The sequence below is a fragment of the Choristoneura fumiferana genome, chromosome 6 (assembly GCF_025370935.1).
Source record: "Choristoneura fumiferana chromosome 6, NRCan_CFum_1, whole genome shotgun sequence".
In the NCBI taxonomy this organism is placed as follows: Eukaryota; Metazoa; Arthropoda; class Insecta; order Lepidoptera; family Tortricidae; genus Choristoneura; species Choristoneura fumiferana.
This window is the reverse complement of record NC_133477.1, coordinates 18,052,495-18,069,482: the sequence shown is the minus strand read 5'-3', so window position 1 is coordinate 18,069,482 and position 16,988 is coordinate 18,052,495. Positions and strand designations below refer to the sequence as shown.

Below are 16,988 nucleotides of genomic sequence, written 5' to 3'. Positions count from 1 at the left end.
TTGCATTATTCAACTACTTAATTCAATTATAATTAAACAACACAAATATAAAATAGGGCTAAGAAGTCTGCTTGCTGGTGCCTTGCCTTGTATCCTTGTATCAAAGAGTATTAGCCTTATATGATTGTCAACACAACAAGCAAGAGAAGAGCTGCCGTTACTTGTGAATATGAACTTTATGTGCTACCTACACAATAAAGTTTATAATCTCAGAATTAGTACGGACGGAGTAGTTTATTTGACAGTGACAAGATGAATGATGCCATGCTCAAGGTACAAATTTAGTGGTTTGAAGTTTTATAATTTCGGCGGGCCGTCTCGATTTTTCGTTCAAAATTACATTGAAGTACACTGACGCGTTTCAAACTCAACCAGAGTTCATCCTCAGTTGCGGCTGGTTGTTTTCGAAATGTGTCAGTGTATTGTGGTGAATGGTGATAGTTGGGTTTGTGTGTGTGTTCTTACAATGCGGATATGGAAGAGCTGCATGAACACACATTTGTTACATAGATATAGCTATTATAAGGTCGCGAATGAGCAGTCTTTTTTAATAGTTCTTTAATTTAAAACAAAGGCTATACGAAAACGAATATTTTTAGTAGGTAGGTATAAATTATTTTTTTTAAGACAAGATTATGTTAAAAGTAGTAAATTATGTATATGAAAAAAATTGGAAATGCAAAACGGTGATATAAATTGAAATGTTTGGTTAGTTAGCCAATGGCGTTATACTCTTTAATTTCAAGTAGTTTTCGAACATTGTTAATTTACTGGCAACATTGAGGAGACGTTCGTAAAAAGCTGTTTCAGAAAGTATTAAAACAGCTTAAATTTAGCTTGAAATAAAAATATATTTTGTACAACGCAGAATTACATCTATATTTACATTTGTTTCTGTTCAGTCATATTTTTCTTAGAATTTAACTTATTATATATAACTGATTGAATTCATCGTACTTATGACTGAAATCACCAAAGAAGGTTGACAAATGAAAACCCTTGAGATCTTACCTTTTTTTTTCCTACAAAATTGACATTTCTTCATCCGTCATCCATCAGTCATCAGTAAGTCAAATCAAAATGACACAACAACAAGAATAATGGAATAAATCGCAGCAGCTGATAGCTCAGATGCGTGTGCAAAACATCAACCGCTTATTAAGCGACCGCTGGTCACCGCGGCCATTCGTGCATCCGGTGAAATCAGACGGAGGATGTTCTAGTGCAATACCTTCACAAAATGAATAGCGTTACCCGTGTAATCAGTCCAAAGTGTTTGAGTTCTGGATGGTATAGATTATTTTCTGTTTCGGCGGCAAACAACAAAACCCATTCGTAAGTTTGTAACTGTAATATTGTGGAAATTAGCATTGCTGTCTCAAGCGCTGTATAACTTCTGTGTGGATATATAAAAACTTTTTAGTGTTTTAGGCAGGAATTGCGCAACAAGTAGGTGTCATGTTATCGGCCTGGATTTCATTCAGCCGTGATCAGAATGTTTATGATTATTGGCCATTGTTTGTTATTTTGCCTGTTGCTGTTATCAAGTGGTTTTTCAAGGTTGAGGTGATATTTACTTTTGAGTAATCCAGTCCCAATTGACTACTGATATTTTTTTTATTGGGATTATTAAATGCCCCACTGCTGGGCAAAGTCCTCCCCTTCTTTCTAACACTTGTCTATGCTTATTATAGGCATATGCATGTAGTAAAATTTTCTTATATAAAGTTATTAAAATTTGCACCAAAAAAAGGTATGGAGTAAGGGACATCCAAAAAAATATTTATATGTTTTATTGAACATAATAACATGATTATTTAAACAATATGTTTGTAATATCAATCAACTACACTAATATACCTTTGCTTTTGTGCCTTAACCATACCCCACACTACTTGAGTGACAAATACATTAAATATATCATAACATGCATGTAGGGTTGCCATACGTCAGGATTTGTCCAGACTTATCTGGATTTTCGACCCTTTGTCAGGATGAACTTACAGAATTTTGTTGCTCACCAGTGACCTTTCGACAGTTAAGTTTATGCAAAATATGCGCACACAGATTTCTAGAAATGACCTCATTGGAAACATTAATTACACCATTTTTTATGAGTGAAATGATAAATTAAGTAGTAACTAATCAATAACATTAATAATATTTCTTTCAAACCAATTTATCATAGGATAAATTGCAGCTGAAGAGATCTCAATCAGTTATTTGCTTAAAACTAGTTACAAGTTACTTTTTAGTTGCCTAATAGAATTAGATAACATTATTATAAATGTGGCTATACCCTACCAGGGTGCATAATATTGTAAGACTTATTAGAATAAGGCCTTATGTATTTTATGTTTTTTGCCAAATAAATAAATACTAAATACAATCTAATTTTGTTATTTCGTTTCAATTAGTAATCAAAGGGTGAAGACCAAAAAGTTGTACACCTTAACGCAAGAAGTTAGAATTAGGTACTATTAATTTTTTCCATTGTGACATGAAAATTAATCATACATTTGTATGGATAATTTTCGTGTCACAATGGAAGTGTTGTGGCGCAGCGCTGCGTCGGCACGACCTTCAACCTACGTCAAATCTAATTACAAGAGATGTCAGGACCTTTAAAGTGATGTGAGGATTTTTGTCAGGACTTTTAATTTTTTCATATGGCAACCCTGCATGTATGATGTAGGTATGGAAGATAAGGGGTTGCTCTTCCAGCCTCCTGGTTTATCATCCCTACCCCTTAGTCTTAATACAGTTAGGTTGTTAAATTAAAGTCAGTGATAGTCTACATGGGAGGGGCCTGAGCACAGCAGTGGAATGTCCTTCCAGTCCAAGCTAATATAATAAAGATAAAATGCACATTTTATATTTGTTGTGTGAGTAAACCTACACATATATTTAAAATTATAAAACTGCGAAACAGATATAGTGGCATATAAAAGAATGATGTCATCTTTAGTAACTTGCCTGCAGTCAGCAACTATTAATAAATATAAACCAATTAGGCACTGTTTTAAATGGGAAATCGTTAATCTTTTACCATATACAGTGGAGGATTTTAATTGTGTACCAGGACCCTTATCACACTAATTTCTTTGGCAGATATATGGAATTCCAAATTATGTCTTTACCAAATATCATTTCTCTATTGCCAACTATGAACTTCAGACTATGGATGCCAGCACTGTGCTGTGGAAGACAGGCAGAAACAATCACATTATTTGACTAAGAAAGTTGTCATGAAGGTTCACTTCTGATCCTCAACCAACAACAATGACCACTCTTGTCAAGAGTTAATTTTTTCTGAGGCACCAGTGTCACTGTGCCTCATTGGATAGCCACATTTATCAAACACTTCTCCTGTTACGTCCAGATTCTCTGGCTGCAAAGAAGTGCTTGCTAAACCTGTATATTTGTATTTGTTATGGAGTTATATACATATTATCTTGCAGGTGTAAGTTACTGGTGGTGGGAGGCGGGTCAGGAGGATGCACCATTGCGGCTAAATTTGCACGGAGACTCCAAAAGGATGCTGTCATTGTCTTGGAACCGAGTGATGTAAGTCTTTTAATAACTACCGTTAAATATAAATAAATAAATATCATGGGACACTTGACACCAAGTACCTAGTCCCAAACTAAGCATAGCTTGTACTATGGATACTAGGCAATGGATAAACATACTTATACATATTAAACATCCAAGACCGGCCGGGAATCGAACCCGGGACCTCAAGCTTCGTAGTCAGGTTCTCTAACCACTTGGCCATCCGGTCGTCGAAAATATGACTGACAATTAATGGGAAAGAGCCCATCCCAGCCCTATATATTATACGTCACTGCTGGGCGCAGGCCTTCTCTCAGAATGAGAGGGCTTGGACTGTAGTTCCTAAACTTAGCTAATAATTGTCTTGATCAAACTTGCTTTCGATCAAAAAAACCGCATCAAAGTCAGTCCATCCGTTTGGGAGCTACATATGTTGACACAGACAGACACACAAACACATCAAACTTATAGGTACGCCTCTCTTTTTGCGTCGGGGTTTAAAGTTAGTCTAGTTCAGCACCTCCACCATTTATTGTTATGAACCACAGATAACTTATAAACTGACCATAGTCTTTTGTGTCTCAGAAACAGTGATATTTATTTACTATTTATTATGTACCTGTGGGTGTTTATTGGACAAGCGAGCTGCAGGATAAATATCTAAGTTTATAGGTGATGTAATATTTACCTACTGATTAGGTACTCTACCGTCGTCAAGGGTAATCAGTGCATGATCAACACATTATTTTATTTTACTTTTGTTATTTTTGTTACTCATTTCTCTTTCTTTCATGCAGGTACAGTCGACTCTAAAAAGATCGATACGGTCAAAGTTACAAATATATGTATACGCGAATTTATTGACTTAACATTAGTCAAATCACGAACTGCAATGTTTTGAGCCACTCGCCACTATTCATTTAGCACGGTTATATAAATACTCGTTGTAAATATTTTCATTAATGTACCAGAACAGCATTACACGGCCATATTAAACCCGGTTTGCGACTGTACGTCTTACTGCAGGCCACAGGCCTGCATAACGAGAGGGCTTGGGCCGTGATGAAACCAGCTCTTGTGTCCCCTTAGGTCCACTACTACCAACCGCTCTGGACCCTCGTGGCAGCCGGCGTGACCAGCGTGGCCAGCACTCGGCGCTCGGCCCGCAGCGTGCTCCCGAGCCAGGCCCGATGGCTCCGTGACTCGGCCTCCTCCGTGGACCCGGCCCGCCAGGCCGTCGTCACGACGAACGGGACCTCATCAACTATGAATACATCGTGATCGCTGTGGGGCTGCAAAACGACTATTGCAAGGTAGGTTCTCATAAGTAAAAAGTATAGAAAAAGTAAAGTATAGAGGACGGGAAAATTCTTCTTGAATCATGGTCTATTCGAAAGCGATGGTAAACTAAAAAAATACCCTAAAAGAACACACTGCGACCTTTGCAAAAAAAAAAATACCGAGCCTGGTTTTTATCATTTATCTTTCCTCGAACCCAGGTCCCAGGTCTCACCGAAGCTCTCTCCATAAAAGACAGCGGGGTCTCGACGATATACTCTCCGGACTACTGCGAGAAGACCTGGGGGGATCTGCAGCGCTTCAAGGGGGGGGAGGTGGTGTTCACGTACCCCGACACGCCCATCAAGTGCCCCGGCGCGCCGCAGAAGATAGCTTATCTCGCCGACTCCTACTTTACCAAGGTCAGTGACCGTCATCATCAGCATCATCGCAGAGTGAAATCAAATGAACGAATCTGCGAATAGTAGGAGAGCTGGTACCAATTTTTGTAACCCCTAAATTAAAAAAAAAATAAATTATGGTTGATTTAGCCCCGCTACTTACCAGCCACAGTCAAGTCTGCAATTCCGTGTTGGGGTATAGTAGGAGAGGTATAGGACAAGTTGTCAGCTTGCCTCAAATACTTGCCCAAAAATTGGTGCCGGCTCTCGGGCTAGAAAGGCTGCCGCTAGAAGCTGGATGCGTCGAGTCGAGGACAGCATCGCAAAACGACGTTTCTTTCACGGGAGCTAAACGACGGGATAAACATAGCGAGTAAAATTAAATCTTAACTCTTTTCCAGGCCACGCGAATACGCTAAACTGAATCACAGTTTTATACAGGATAGAAAGTTGAGATGGGGCAGCGAAGGCAGCTACTAGATCCCTTGCTGCTACGCGAAAATGCTCTTAGAAGACCTTTACTAACTTTTTGAGTGATGACAATTTTTCACAGATTTTTGATAAAATGTACAATCAGCGAGAAAATCGACAGATTTGTCTTTTTTTTTAATGCCAATCGGTCCCAATTTCTATCAAGGATTAAAACACTCTTTGAGACCAACTAAGGTTAGAAGTACTAGAACACCCACAAATCAAAGAAAACTTTTTCCATACAGTCCGTAGGGTACTAATTTGCAAAGTGAAACTTTCGCATGTTGTTTTTTTACGAATATGAATCCTTTATGCTTAAAGAAAATTAAACAACATGAAGACAACTAAAAACTGAACATTTTAACTAAAGTTAGTGTCTTATCCCAGTATTGCTGCCCCATCTCAACTTTCCACCCTGTATTGTTAACCTATGAGGGATTAATTTAAAAACGAATAATATTTTTAACGATTTCAGTTGATTTAGTACCATATTGTAAATTTAGCGAGGTCGAATATTTGTGTACATTTTTGCTATATGCACTATGCCTGGCAAAGGATTAACGCACGATGCATTAACCCCCTTATTCATAAAACTTAACAAGCCTATGTTAACTAACAAATGCTTTGTCCCTTTCTAACAAATACAAATGTCGAAGTGACAGATAAGGACAAACGAATTTTAGCGGCATTTTAACTAAAATAGGGTTGACTGTCGTTTATGAATAAGGGGGTAAGTATATTATAGGCATTGTAGCATTCATCAGAGGGACGTGGGCTCAAACCCCGGCTCGCACCTCTGAGTTTTTCGAAATTCATGTGCGGAATTACATTTGAAGTTTACCACTAGCTTTGCGGTGAAGGAAAACTTCGTGAGGAAACCTGCACAAACCTGCGAAGCAATTCAATGGTGCGCGTGAAGTTCCCAATCCGCACTGGGCCCGCGTGGGAACTATGGCCCAAGCCCTCTTGTTCTGAGAGGCCTGTGCCCAGCAGTGGGGCATATATAGGCTGAGATGATGATGATGTAGCATTCATGAAAATGGTTCGTCATAGCAATCTTCCATTGTCAATTGAAATAAGTACCTACAGTTCGCAATGATGTTGATATAAAACACTACAGTTTTCTAAATATGATTGTTTGATGATTTAAAGGATAAACAATTACTGTCTAAATAATAGTAGCATTGTGATTCTCGTGTGAACGTACAAGCTTTATTTATGTCCTTCTTGCTCCCGTTATAGGAGGCATACGGTTGTCCTTTTCTTTCACGCCCCGTGAGGTCAGAGGCTACAATGAGGGCTATCGTTTTTTGTCTCACTAGATGGCGCACTGTTGCGTGAGGTTTTTAAGTGTGGCTTTCAGAGTCTGTTATTACGGGCGTTAAAACAAAGTTTAGATTAAAATCATATTTAATACACCTTAAAACCGTACCATAAAAATATCCAGCAACCAGTGTTGCTTAGTCCCGTTTTGTTCGGAAAAAAAGGGAGGACAAAAGTTTCCGAAAGACAAAACTGTCTCAAAACACAGACATTCATTGCCCCGTAACGCATAATTGCCATAATTAATTTCAGGTAATGCAAAATATTCACAAAATTATTCTAATTATAAATAAACCCGCGTAGCTCACCCAAAAACTATGAGATTTGACATTTCGGAGACCTCACGCTACACTAGCGCCTCTAGCGGCGAATTCATTCGCGATAGCCCTCATTGATCGCCTTTTTCAGTTTTGTTTTCGGCGCGACCTCTTTTATAGGGCATATTAGGCGAAACTCTGCGCAGGGGGCGACACTAGCACAAACCGTAAAGAAGCCGCCATGACAACGTCAGTTCTCTTTATATTTTGTCGCCATGACGGATCATGACCAAAGAGTATTAGTACCTATAGAAATCATGACATATTTATGAATAACAAAATAAATGATGATCGATAGTAGTGATAGATCTTTATTTCCAAAAATTTAATTGAAATAGTATGATATTACGGCATCCTACGGACATTTAAGATACTAAAAAAACATAAACCATAAACATAATATGCTAGTGCTGCACGCTGACGGGATAAAATTGCAGCTATATTCCCTATTACATACACAGTTTTTCTAGATTTCCGCTTACTTCGACAGACGGCTCAGTTCATTGATAAAAACTACCTAACTTTATGACCAAATAAAAAAAAGTCGTACATGTAGGTAGTTCCTATGTATTTTAAATTTTTTAATGTCGAGTAGTAAAATTCACAAATTTGACAAGCGAAATTGACGCGACATATAAGAGAGACATGCGAGGGCGTCGCCAGGGGGGAGCAGGAGGGGCGGCTGTCCCGCCCTAGTGATTATAAAAAAATAGCCAAATGTAAAGCAACCAAACCAAAGTCCTAAGTCTTTGACTTGACTCGCTTGATCGATCATTCCTGTACGTCGAAACCGAAACTAGAATGAATTCACCAATTCCAATAAATACCTACAATTCATACTTTTCTCATTCACCATATCAAATTAGATAAGGTAAGTAGGGTAAGGTAAGGTAAGTTTAACTGTTGATTGTTCCTTTAAAGTTAACGTTATATTGTTATATAATATCATCATCCCAGCCTATTTACGTCCCACTGCTGCGAACAGGCCTCCTCTCATAATGAGAAGGCTTGGGCCGTAGTTCCCACGCGGGCCCAGTGCGGATTGGGAACTTCGCACATACCATTAAAGTACTTCACAGGTGTCTGCAGGTTTCTTCACGATGTTTTCCTTCGCCGTAAAGCTCATGGTAAATTTCAAATGTAATTTGGCACATACATTTTGAAAAGCTCAGAGGTGCGGGCCGGGGTTTGAACCCACGAACCTTTGCTTGAGAGGCGATAGGTCAAACCACTAGGCCACCACGGCTTTTTTAACTATTCTTGCTGATTTGATAAATAAAAATATGTCAGTAATGGCAGAACAAATCGAAGTGATAACGCGAATCTTTGATTACACAATGTTGGTGTTACATACTGCGAAGCCGATAAATGCATTATACTAGTTATCTCTGTCATGCAACATTTAGCACATTCAGTTACTATCTTAACATGAATACGATATAGGTGGACGGAAATACATCGAAATTCGAAAGTAAAAAAAAGAACTGTTTTGTATGGAGATAATGTCTTCTTATTAGGTACTCAACTTCCATACAAAACATAAATTCTTATTTCGAACTAAACACTTGTATCATATTAGTAATCAGTAGCTTTAATGTGCAGGATTTTTTAACACCATGTATATTGTCGTAGTGCTGGGCACAGGGCACACTCTTCTCAGATTGGGAAGGCTCCAGACTGTATAGTTATTTATTTATTTAATTTTTATTATATTATTATTTTTTGCATTTGGAATGATACTAGACGTACTATACTGCAAATAAACAAAAAATAAAAACCGTTCATGCGTGAGTTGGTCTTAGGGGGGGAAAAAAAACTTTGTGATTTGTCTCCCAGCGGCTGTATTTTATTAATTTGAACAGGTACCTAGACCTAGGACTCGCACTTGGCACATTTTTAGGCCGGGAATACACATGACTTTGCACGCTTGAGCCATATCTGTATGAAGATTGACATACGCGCGCTAGCTACTTGTACGAAAATGTGCGAGCTACACGCATGTGTATACTTAATGTGTATTTCCAGCCTTAGTTATCCCCTTGTATTTCAGACGAATGTCCGCTCAAAAGCGAACATAACGTACAACACGTGCCTCCCCGTGATATTCGGGGTCAAGAAGTACGCGGACGTTCTGATGAAGGTCGTCGAGCGGAAAAATATAAAGGTCAACTACCAGAGTGTGCTGAAGGAAGTCCGCCATGACAAGAACGAAGCTGTGTTCTTTAACAGCGCCGACAAGACCAAGGTTAGTTTAGACGTTTAGAGTAGCTAATCTCAGATCTTATTATTCATATATAAGTAGTTTCAAAGCAACGATAAAACTAAAATAAATGATAACGTCGGTGATACTGCAATACCGCGTAACTAGCATTTTTTATAAGGTATAATTTTCACTGTTAGAAAAGTACAATGTTAGTATTGTTAGTACAGAGAAAATTATACCTCATGGAAAATGCTAGTTACGCGGTATTGCAGTATCACCGACGATAAGCCAGGAGCTACACCTGTGCCAGCCAGCCTCAGCAACAGGGTACGCAGCACTAGCGCTGTCATGAGGGTAGGCAGTGCTAGTATTGCCATAAGGGTAGGCAGCGCTAGTGTTGCCATCATGAGGGCAGGCAGCGCTAGTGTTGTTATTAAGGTAGACAGCGCTAGTGTTGCTATGAGGGTAGGCAGCGCTAGTGTTGTCATGAGGGTAGGCAGCGCTAGTGTTGTTATTAAGGTAGACAGCGCTAGTGTTGCCATGAGGGTAGGTAGCGCTAGTGTTGTCATGAGGGCAGGTAGCGCTAGTGTTGTTATTAAGGTAGACAGCGCTAATGTTGCCATGAGGGTAGACAGCGCTAGTGTTGCCATGAGGGTAGACAGAGCTAGTGTTGCCATGAGGGTAGACAGCGCTAGTGTTGGCATAAGGGTAGACAGCGCTAGTGTTGCTATGAGCGTAGACAGCGCTGGTGTTGGCATGATGGTAGACAACGCTAGTGTTGCCATGAGCGTAGACAGCGCTAGTGTTGCCATGAGGGTAGGCAGCGCTAGTGTTGCCATGAGGGTAGGCAGCGCTAGTGTTGCCATCATGAGGGTAGGCAGCGCTAGTGTTGTTATTAAGGTAGACAGCGCTAGTGTTGCCATGAGGGTAGGCAGCGCTGGTGTTGCCATGAGGGTAGGCAGCGCTAGTGTTGCCATGAGGGTAGGCAGCGCTAGTGTTGCCATGAGGGTAGGCAGCGCTAGTGTTGTTATTAAGGTAGGCAGCGCTAGTGTTGTCTAATAATGATGGTAACTATCCTGACTAATGATTTATAGTCGTGAGTTGATCTGTTTCATTCGCTAATTGAAAGAAAAAAAATAGTTCATTGGTACAAATGTACGAACGCTTGCACGCATGTACTATATCCTGTGTTACATATAGTTTTTTTTTAAATTAGCCGCCTTTTCTTGCCGCCAAGATTCGCTGGTCCTACTCTAATCCACATTTCCTCCAGGAAACGACCATGCCATACAGCGTGCTCCACGTGTCGCCGCCTATGAAGACCCCGGACTTCATCCACAGCAACCCCGGCATAGTGGACAACACTGGGTTCCTCAGCGTCGACAAATACACCCTGCAGCATACAAAGTATCCCAACATGTATGGGATCGGGGATTGTACTAACACGCCCAACAGCAAGACTGCTGCGGCTATAGGTGAGTTGCGAGGACATAGGTTATGTTGATGACTTTGCTATAGATAATTATTCTATGTTAAAATTATTTTAACGTGAAACTGCTGTGAGATGCACTAATATTTAATGACTCGGATAACTCGCGTCTTAAATCGAGTTTAGCTCGACATGTTTCGGGCTACTTCATCTAGGAGCACGCGAAACACTATCAGATTTGATAAGGCATCCGTACTTGCGCGAGAAAAGTTTTCATTCCGCGGAAAGTGCGTGGCGCCATTGAGATAGTCGTCAAAAAAGAGCAAAAATTTCGTGGTTATTTGGCTCTCAAAAGTTATGCACACCTCCTGGAAAGGTCAGACTCGGATTACAAACGTTTAGGACCAAATTAAGGAATTAAAAGGATTTCCAAGTTGCTGGAAATTAATTCTTCGAAAAATCGTCCATGTACTTTTTCAACCTCGTATCTGGCCATATTTATTAAATTGTTTTAGAATCATCTTTATTTTACATATGAAATAGCAAAGCATAGCATAGAATGTTGATTTGTTTGATACAATTTGGGTACGAGGTTAAGGAAGTAATTATATTATATTAATTCTAATTCTATTGACCTTTTTTTTATTCGACTGGATGGCAAACGAGCAAGTGGGTCTCCTGATGGTAAGAGATCATCACCGCCCATAAAAATATGCAACACCAGGGGTATTGCAGATGCGTTGCCAACCTAGAGGTCTAAGATGGGATACCTCAAGTGCCAGTAATTTCACCGGCTGTCTTACTCTCTCTCTCTCTTACTAAAATTACGCTGGTTTGGCGTCAGTTCAAATTCTTACATTTACACTTTTCTTTCCAGCGAAGCAATGTTACGTCCTCGAGCAAAACCTCCTGGCCACAATGGCCAAAGACAGCCCCAAGGAGAAGTACAACGGCTACGGCGCGTGCCCGCTCGTGACGTCATACAACACCTGCATACTGGCCGAGTTCATATACGACGGCGTGCCGCGGGAGACGCTGCCTTTTAACCAGGTACGCCCTATACCTGTAGCTGCTGTGCAAAATGAAAAATGTTGAAAAGTTCGTTATGTACCAGCCTTTACCTGCGACTACGCTCGCATTAACCATTGGATCTGACAGCCGAATTCAAATTCCTATACGAATTTCAAAAAATAACTTGGTACGGTCACCAGCATTAATATCTGCCACAGCGGAGCGTGCAAAAATATCTGACACGTCCTTCCGGCCCTAGAAATAGAGTCGTATCAGATATTTATGCACGCTTGTTGTGTCAGATATTGGTGCTGGTACCTAAATTACTGAGTAAAAAACTTCAGTTTTTCGTTTTTGGAAATCTCAGATTTCATTAAGCAAACGTCACAGAAACGTTACAGCATTTATTAAAAATAAAAACAAATAAAATTATATAACAGATAAAAGCGGGATACAAATCAGCTTTCATGGCGAGTTTTTTCATACGTTCTGCTATCTACGCATCAAATTTCATTCCAATCTGTCTAGCCGTTACCGTGAAAAAAAAATTAACAAACACCCACACACACACGCAAGCACACAACGCATCATAAGGTGTGGCATTTGAATTTAATTTCCGGGATCTCGTAAAACTTCCTGCGGGACTGCCCAAAACCTATATTGTGGAGCTCATTCAATCGATCAAATCAAATCAGCCCACATCCACCCACTGCTGGGTAAAGGCCATTTCATTTTCACGCCACTTGGCCCGGCCCTGTGTTGTGGTGTTCATTAATGTTGCATAAAAACACTGATGCCAAATTTCGTGCCTCTAAATTTAGTGATGGAAATTCCGAGATTCACTGATGCCAAATTGCATGCCTCTAAATTTAGTGATGGAAATTCCGAGATTCACTGATGCCAAATTGCATGCCTCTAAATTTAGTGATGGAAATTCCGAGATTCACTGATGCCAAATTGCATGCCTCTAAATTTAGTGATGGAAATTCCGAGATTCACTGATGCCAAATTGCATGCCTCTAAATTTAGTGATGGAAATTCCGAGATTCACCGATGCCAAATTTCGTGCCTCTAAATTTAGTGATGGAAATTCCGAGATTCACCGATGCCAAATTTCATGCCTCTAAATTTAGTGATGGAAATTCCGAGATTCACTGATGCCAAATTTCATGCCTCTAAATTTAGTGATGGAAATTCCGAGATTCACCGATGCCAAATTTCATGCCTCTAAATTTAGTGATGGAAATTCCGAGATTCACCGATGCCAAATTTCGTGCCTCTAAATTTAGTGATGGAAATTCCGAGATTCACCGATGCCAAATTTCGTGCCTCTAAATTTAGTGATGGAAATTCCGAGATTCACTGATGCCAAATTTCATGCCTCTGAATTATAGTGATGGAAATTCTGATATTTAATTCCGATCCCGAGGGAATATAGTAATAAAAGTAGCGTATACGTTATTCCAGAATAGCTATATGCATACCAAATTGCATTCAAATCCGTCCTGCCGTTTAGCACGAAGGAGTGACAATCACAAACATCTGCACGCACTCATGATTTTTCGTATTTATATTGATATACTCGTAACTAGCTGTTGCCCGTGACTCCGACCGCGTAAAATTCGGTTATCCCGCGGGAACCAATTATAAAAATGATGTCCTTACTCGGGACTCAAACCATCTGTATACCGAATTTCATCTAAATCAGCTCAGCGGTTTAGACGTGAAAAGGTAACAAACAGACTTACAAACTTTCGCATTTAATATTAGTGGGATATTAGTAAGATACGTCACTTACAACAACTTATTTTTCTCAGGCAAGAGAGAGCACAATAGCGTACTACATGAAGAGAGATCTCTTCCCTTTCTTGTACTGGAACTTGATGCTCAAAGGCTACTACCACGGCCCGGAGTTCATAAGGAGGATCATCAACCCCTTCGCGAAGTAATTCATACAATGAAGGTATTGTAAAGCCGACAAAATCTCGCAAATTGTAGTACATTGCGAAGCCGTAAAGAGAACTAGTTTCAAATCACCAATCGAATGCCCGAACACCGCAATGTAATACAACTTGAGCGATTATACTTGCAGGTCTAAACTGGGCTTTAGAATAGGTATTACTGGATAGCTGCGTTAAAATATCTATAAAAACTGTAAAATAACTAAACACTAACACTATTATTAACTCTAGAACTGAAAAAAAAACTGTTCTTTTAATAAGTATACATTAAACACATTTAAAATACAACTAGAAAGATAAAGCCTTACATGTAGTAGTGTATTGAGTACCTTAGGGATGAACTGCTACATGTGTGTATAAAAAGCAACGCAAAGAACGGATTCGATAAGGCTCAGAAATATTAAACGCTGTAGCTTGTATTAGAAAATAGACGAATATTTCCATGAACTAAAGTCAAATCATGCGTGTAGTTTCTTAGCAGCAAGATTTTTTTTAATTCATGGATATTGATTTTCGTAATACACAAGATATGGCTAAACCTTGTTTAAAAAGCTCGTATCTCAAAATTAAAATGTATCAAGTGGAGTTTCAGTCAGCTTATAAATTTTTTGATAAGAGCATTTTTCACAGTCTTTTCACAGCTCTTAGTTTGTTGGTACTATATCTTAACCTAAACTACGTTTATGGTTAAAGGTTAAATTGGACCATACATGTAACTATAAAGCTAAAAGTGCTGTTATAGGGCGATTTGAATTGCTGTATTGCCGACAAATGTTTGCTAAAATGAGCAATGTAGTGGAGCGATTTAAAATAATGCTGAATACAGATAATAACAAATGGCATCATGTTGTTCCACTTGTTGTTTTATTTGTACTAGTGATTATTGCCGGCTTTTAATTTAGCAAAAATTGCCCTTGTATAAGCATTTTAAGGTGTATGCAACTATGCATTATTGATGAGCTGATTATGCAGTAGTGTCGAAAAAAAACTTTCTCAATTGTTTTAAGATTTAACTTTTTTTTTCAACTAAGTAACTGTGATTTTATATGAAAGTTAATCCCTTAAATAATCTATTTACTCTTGTTGGTGTTATTGTTGTTAAATATTCTTTATTTTAAAACAAACTCATTTGGGAGATTATTACTTTTTTTTACTTTTTATTAGTAGGTACTATTTAAAAATCACAATAAATACTGCAGCAATACAATCAGATTATATATTTTTTTTATTTGTTGAATTTGAAACTTGTGTGATCGAAAGTTAAAAGTCCATATTTTAGAGTTTTATGTAAATGTAACATATTTTAGAAGAAATATAACTTTCATATTAAAATTTGTTTTATTTTATAAGTTAATTACAGCATTATTTTGTATTAAACATTGTATTGAAACGGCTGTCCATCCAAAATTCAGAAATAAAATTGTGCAAGGAATCACTAGATATGTATTACGTTCCTGTTATTTTATTTGACACGCGTCTGTGATGCCGTCTGTTTATTTTTTGACCCCCGTCGCAAAAAGAGGGGTGTTATAAGTTTGACCGCTATGTGCGTGTCTGTCTGTGGCACCGTAGTTCCTAAACGGGTGAACCGATTTGAAAGCAGGTTTTCTAGCGATGGTTCTTAGACATGTTTTATCAAAGTCGGTTTAGCCGTTTTTGAGGTATTGAACTTTGAAGTGAAAAAGTCGGAGGTTTTCCAACTTTGATTAGGTTATTCATGTAAAGTGTAGCCGTTTTAGCGTGAAGGGTAATAAACAAACTCACTTATTAATAGGAAGTAGGATTACAATCGAGTTGGTCGTGTTGACTGACAGCAAAAATCTAAATAAGCAAGTAACAATGACCTGAACTGTCCAAATTTTTATTAATCACAAATAAGTAATAGAAATGGCTGCAGTGTTACACAAACTGAATATTTGCAAAAGTATTACATCCCGCATTGATGTCAGATTAGTATCCTCTGTGCACTGTGGAAATAAGTACAAGTAAGTATTTGATCTGTCATTTGGTGGGCGCCGGAGAACGGCCATCGACGGCGAGACCGAGGAGCTACTACAAAATCGAAGTTCGTATCGTACCGTCCCTCTTACTCTTGTATTAAATAATATAGGACATCATAGTATAGGGGCAGACCGAGGAGTTGGCGGGACAATTTGGACGAGTATGCAAGGGAGCCAGGCGTTGCGCCAGATCGGGAGGTGTGGAGGTGAAGCGGGGAGGCCTTTGTATCTTTGTAGCAGTTTTTGTTTTTAACCGACTCAAAAAAAACGAAGGAGGTTCTCAAGTCGATGCGTACGTATATTCTTTTTTTATGTATGACCACGCATAACTTTTTACAGAGTAGTCCTATTACGATAATTATTTTTTATTGAAAAGCGTATACCCCGAGGGTGGTCTCATATAAATTTGGAAAAAAAAACTTACCCTAAGGGTAGGAAAACAGGGGATGATTGATTGTTCAGTCACTGATTGTAGATAATGTACCTATGAGCAGGCATAACTTTTTACAGAGTAGTCCGATTTCGATAATTATTTTTTTAATGAAAAGTGTATACCCCGAGGGGTCCATATAAATTTGAAAAAAAAAACTTACCCTTTGGGTAGGAAAACAGGGGATGATTGTAGATAAGGTACCTATGACCAGGCATAACTTTTTACGGAGTAGTCCGAGTTTGATATTTTTTTTTTTTATCATCAGAGCTCGGGAAGAATGTGAGCAAATCTAAGTGTGGGTTAATTATTTCGTTCTAGATGTAAGTTACTTATAATCGGCGGAGGTACAGGAGGCTGTAGCGTCGCCTGGCGATTTTCCAGAAAACTGAAGGATAATGAAATCTGTGTCATTGACCCCGCTGAAGTAAGTAGTTAAGGTGAAATTCTTCGGAACAATGATATATAATGGCAGGGTATAGCTTCACCTATATGGCCTCTCAAGCAAAGTATCGTGTGTTCAAATGTGTACTTAAAAAATCTGAGTACTTAAAAAATCATACGTGAAATAAATATATGTATATGTTTATGGGCGGTTGTGATCTCTTA

General features: G+C 38.8%; 1 protein-coding gene across 1 annotated transcript; it reads left to right on the top strand.

The window, feature by feature from the left end:
* The first annotated feature begins 1,069 nt into the window (after positions 1-1,069).
* LOC141429248 (sulfide:quinone oxidoreductase, mitochondrial-like) lies at positions 1,070-15,272 on the top strand. The gene is given in 9 exon segments (XM_074089525.1): positions 1,070-1,335; positions 3,462-3,567; positions 4,645-4,807; positions 4,810-4,868; positions 5,055-5,255; positions 9,396-9,590; positions 10,822-11,023; positions 11,855-12,027; positions 13,806-15,272. Coding segments are annotated over 9 exon segments (1,326 nt in total). The 5' UTR covers positions 1,070-1,240; the 3' UTR covers positions 13,938-15,272.
* Positions 15,273-16,988: the final 1,716 nt, after the last annotated feature.